At 36.5% G+C, this 5,521-nt stretch overlaps 1 protein-coding gene across 1 annotated transcript; it reads left to right on the top strand.

The window, feature by feature from the left end:
• The first annotated feature begins 1,509 nt into the window (after positions 1–1,509).
• Positions 1,510–2,282, top strand: SPIN4 (spindlin family member 4). Its single transcript, XM_021678627.1, has one exon. It carries the CDS (start codon positions 1,533–1,535, stop codon positions 2,280–2,282), a length of 750 nt encoding a protein of 249 aa, XP_021534302.1. The 5' UTR covers positions 1,510–1,532.
• The last annotated feature ends 3,239 nt before the right edge of the window (positions 2,283–5,521 follow it).

Below are 5,521 nucleotides of genomic sequence, written 5' to 3'. Positions count from 1 at the left end.
ATCTTTCAGATTTTCCATATGAGGATGCAGTAGTTCTATAATCAGAAAAACACCAAATATATACAACAAAAACCCTTTCATTTCTCTCTACAATTTTGTCCCTATTGCCTGCTTTTTCACACATTGTTCTTATCACATATGTGGATTTCTATGGCATTAAATATTATTTGAAAATATGGTTTATACTAGCTCAATAAATCCATATATGAAGGTAAACTAGCTTCATTATCTATTTTTTCATAGGTCATTTAGCACAAATAATGGACCATCCATACAAAGAAACCAAGGGACAATTAAAAATCATGTTTTCAGAGTATTTGATAAGCTTGGAAAATGCTCTTGATATAAATTGGAAAAAATAAGCTATAAAAGTTTGAAATCTCACAATTTTGTAAAATATAAGCATAGATTTACTAATGAGAAGGAAATATTTTGTTTTATGTCTAGATGGTAAGATTAAAGTTAGTTTTGTCTTTTATTTCACTGAATTTCAGAAATTCTCCACAATGTCAGTACATTTCTTTTACATTCAGAAAAGAAGATCATTAAAAAAGGCATTACTGGGAGTGATCAGGTAGAAAATATAAAGGAGAGTTTGGATCAAGATGGTGGGCTGTACACAGGCTTTTCCTTCACTGCTCTCATATTCCTTAAACTGAAAGAAAATAATTTGTATGTACAAACTCTGTTTGTGTATGTGTGTATTGAATATTATTTTATAAAGGCTTTGTAAGGAATTCCTGTAAGATAGAAAGCAGATGGAGTGTCTGTGGAGAAGGCTGACGGGCGAAAGGCGGCCAGAAAGAAGGAGCAGAGGGACCGGCCTGTCTGGCTCCAGTTTGAGGGAAGCGGTCAGGGAGCGCGTGAGGAAATGGAGTGAGAGACTGTGACTGTGTGGACTGAACGCGGGTGCGCGCACTGACCCGCCCTGTCTCTGCAGGCCCAGCGGAAGGCGGAATGGCAGGGGGCGGGGCCGAGGCGCAGGCGGGCTCAGAGGGGTCGGATTCCTGAAACAGCAAAAACCTCGGCGCCAGAGCTAGGCCAAACAGAGCAGCGCTGCGAAGCCGAGGCCGCGCGGACTTGTCAGAGACCCACCGCTGCCTGCGCCTTTGCTGCTGCAGTCATCTCTCTTATCCCTTGCCTACCTTTCCTGCCGTCTCCTCAAACACCGTTTCGCAGCTTCAGCACCCGATAACAGCTAAGTGGTCAATTCTGGGACTCGGGGTTGGGAGTCGGGGTGGGTGCGAGGCGTAGGCAGTACAAACTAGCCCGCCATCTGCTGCGGCAACCGCCACTGCTGCAGACACCTCTCCTGGGCGGGAAAGGAGAACACTCAAAAGGCCCACGCTGCCCCGGCGCCCACGGTCAGAGTTAGAGCGTTTCTGTCAAGCCTTGGTGAGAGCCTTGCACTTGGGGAAGGGAGGACGGACTCAGAGATCACGAAAAAATATCTCATATTGGATAGTGTTGACTTTTTGTCAGCTTAATTGAGGAAGTGGCAGCTTTGCTTGAGCCTCCTTAAACCCTGAGCCATGTCACCCCCAACTGTGCCCCCAATGGGTGTAGACGGCGTCTCCGCATACCTGATGAAGAAAAGGCACACCCACAGGAAGCAGCGGCGCAAGCCCACTTTCCTCACGCGTAGGAACATCGTGGGCTGCCGCATTCAACACGGCTGGAAGGAAGGCAATGAGCCCGTGGAGCAGTGGAAGGGCACTGTGCTTGAGCAGGTTTCCGTGAAGCCCACTCTCTACATCATCAAATATGATGGCAAAGATAGTGTCTATGGGCTAGAGCTGCACCGAGATAAAAGAGTTTTAGCGCTAGAAATCCTTCCCGAAAGAGTGCCAACTCCTCGCATTGATTCGCGCCTGGCGGATTCCCTGATTGGCAAAGCAGTGGGGCATGTGTTTGAGGGTGAGCACGGTACGAAAGATGAATGGAAGGGCATGGTCCTGGCGCGAGCGCCCGTGATGGATACTTGGTTTTACATCACTTATGAGAAAGATCCTGTTCTTTATATGTACACGTTGCTGGATGACTACAAAGACGGTGACCTGCGCATCATTCCAGATTCCAACTACTATTTCCCTACAGCAGAACGGGAGCCTGGAGAAGTGGTCGACAGCCTCGTGGGCAAGCAAGTGGAACACGCCAAAGATGATGGGTCCAAGAGAACCGGCATTTTTATCCATCAAGTGGTGGCCAAGCCATCCGTCTACTTCATTAAGTTTGATGACGATATTCACATTTATGTCTATGGCCTGGTGAAAACCCCTTAAATTCATTGTGCTCTTTGCAAAAGTCGTGGAACTATTAAATGTAAAACATGACATGTTCTTGTAATTGTGAATTTTTGGAACAGTTTTGGTGTCAGAGATTCAAGAATTTATTACTTGTTACTTATTGTGCCTCCAAATCTTATGACGACTGGTCCCACAGTTTTGCCCCAAGTGCACGTTGGTACTTTTGATATTGTCTTGTTCTGTAATTGAAGATTTAATATGGGTGTTAATAGAAAATTGAAAAGTATTCATTACCATTGGAACAATGAAAAACTAAAGAAAAAATAATGGTGCAACTCCACACCAGATCCTTTCCCCTATTTTATTATCTCCCCTCTTTCTTCTTCCCAGATAACAAGTGTTAAGAACATGATGTTTAACCTTCCATGTTTTCCCCATTCACTTACAGAAAGTTTGTTGTAGTCTCTTCTGTAAAAATGAAAAGCCACATCATTTCTCTGTAATTGCTTTTCACATTTGGAATACCTATGATATATTTTTTAATCAGTAGCTGCAAGTCTCCCTCTCGCTCCCTCTCTCCTCCCTCCTTTCCTCTCCTAGTTCCCCTCTGCCTCTGGAATTTACTTTGTCTATGGTATAACACAGAGGTCGAATTATACATTTTGTTCACATCGGGTGCCTGATTATGCCATCACATTTATTAAATAAGTCACCCATTCCCTCTCTTCCTTTCTCTCTCCTTCCCTCTAGCAGCTGCATATACAGTACATTTATATACTGAAAAGGTATTCAGCCATTCTATTATTGATGGTCACTTAAATTATTTCCTTTCCTTTTTTCACCATAGCATTGCTGCAATAAATACTGGTGCTTTTATTTCTATTGGGTAGTGTCCCAGAAATGGGTTGCTAGGTAGGGGGTATATTTAATTTTAAGAGATATTACAAAATTACTATACAAAATGAAAGTGCTTATTTCCCAGTATCCTCTCCAGCACTCTTTCAAGTTTGCAAATCTGGAGGGTGAAAAATTATATAGTATTTTTTTTTTAATTGACAAACTCAGAGGTTTGCTTGTTTGTTTGTTGATTATTTGGATTTTTCTCTTTTGTGATTTGCTAGTACTTATCCTTTGCACATTTATCTATTGAATCTTTGATCTTTTTCTTATGTATTTGTAGGAATTCTTACTATATTTCTCTAGGATACATATTAATCATTTGTAGCCCATCTGTATTTTTTTCCATTCTATCATTGATCTTGACTTTATTGATGATATCTTTTACTATTACAGTTGTTGCCATTGTTGTTTTTAACTTTTAGATAGACTACTACCTCCTTTTAAGCTTTTTGGTTTCCTATCTTTTTCAGATGAATGCCCCCCCCCCAAGTCATACATATATTCACCTATATTTTTTCTAGAATTTTCATTAATGTTAAGGTTTTAACTATTTGAACCATCTAGAGTTTATTTTGTATATGGTATAAGATAAAGGTTCAAATATACATTTTATTCACATTGGGTTCCTGACTATTCTATCATATTTATTAAATAAACCACCCATTTTTCAGTCTGTGAGCCAGTATCTTGTTTAATTATAGTGGCTTGACCATAAATTTTGAACTCTGGTAAAGTAAGTTACCTCTCATTAGGTGTTTCTTTCCCCCCTTTTCTTCTTTTATATAAATTGTTCTAGAAATTCATTCTTTCTATGAAAATTGAAAGCATTATTTCCACATTAAAAAATTCTGATATCTTAGAATTGTGATACATTTCTACATTTCTATTTAGAAGACAATTTTAATGATATTAACCCTTAACACTCAAGAGTTTTGGTACATCATTAAAATCTTTTGGTTTTGTTTTTGTAATGTTCTTCATATGGATCCATTATATCTGACTACATTTATTTCTAAATATTTTTACAGATTTTGTCACATTTTGAATTGGGTATTTTTTCCTCCTCATTTGTAACTTTTTATTTCTGACAATATAGATAAACTACAGATCATTTTTAAAAATGTTTACCTTATATTGAATCAGCTTACTAAACCCTCTTATTACACTTTTTAAAAATATAATATTTTCAACCTTCTAGGTATACAATCATTTCACCTGCAAATAGAGATAATTGTATTTATTCAAAATAATGTTGAATAATGATTATGACAGATATGCTTGTCTGGTATTAGTTTTCATGAAATTGTCTTTAGTGTTCCCTATTAACATAACATTTGTTGTTGGTTATTGGCAAATAGTCATTAACCATTAAAATGTTTAAGGAGTTTCTTTTATTCCATTTTTTTTTATTCCTGTTTCACATTAGGGGGCTTACTGAAAGTGGCTCCTGAAATTTATCAAATGTCTTTCAGCATCCACTGATAAAATCATATGATTTTGTTTTCCTTTAATTTGTTGATGTAATGAATTAGAGGACTAGGTATTTGATGTTGAACCAAATTTGTGTTTCTGAAATAAATCCTACGTGGTCATATTATAATAATCATTTGATACATTGCTAGATTTTATTTACCAATATTTTATTTAGAATTATTGTATTTATATTTCAAACTGAAATTGTATTTTTTCTTTCTTACCCTGTCTTTATCAAGTTCTGCTTTTAAAATTGTTCTAGCTTTAAAAATGAATTGGCGAATTTTCAGTCTTTTTTTGTGGTCTGAAATAGCTTAAAAAAGCATTAGAATTATTAGAATTATTTGTTCTTTGTTTAAAAAATATTAGAATTCCTGTTGTTCTTTTAAAATTAGCTAGTACCAAGCTATAAAACAATTTAATCCTGGTGACAGTTTTGATGGTAGATCCTTAATCAGCCTTCTTATCTCTCCAATGGTAATTGGTTTATTTAAACTTTCTATTAAAAAAGGAATGTATAGTTTCTATAAAATACAAAATTTAAAGTTTTCTCTATTATTAAGCTTCTTGATTGCATTATTCAGACACTTTATGTCCTTGCATATTGCATACGCATATGCATATTTCCTAAATATGTTCAATATTGAAAACATTGTAATAAATCAGCTATAATGGTGTTTTAAATTCTCTTTGTATTTTATTTATTTTGAAAAAGTAAAACATGATATGGAAAGTATGTAAAATATAACATCTGTTTACTTTTGCCCAAAATCAACAATGTCAATATTTAACAAACAAGTAATATATTAACATTTTGGCATACTTGCTTTAGATATAGATTTATATTTTTTTAAAAGTCAGAGCATTACATATAATAAATCCTTTTCCCAATATTATAAAGT

This window comes from Neomonachus schauinslandi, chromosome X, assembly GCF_002201575.2.
Source record: "Neomonachus schauinslandi chromosome X, ASM220157v2, whole genome shotgun sequence".
NCBI classification, from domain to species: Eukaryota; Metazoa; Chordata; class Mammalia; order Carnivora; family Phocidae; genus Neomonachus; species Neomonachus schauinslandi.
Note: the sequence above shows the minus strand (reverse complement) of the source record. Positions and strands in the feature narration are given on the sequence as shown.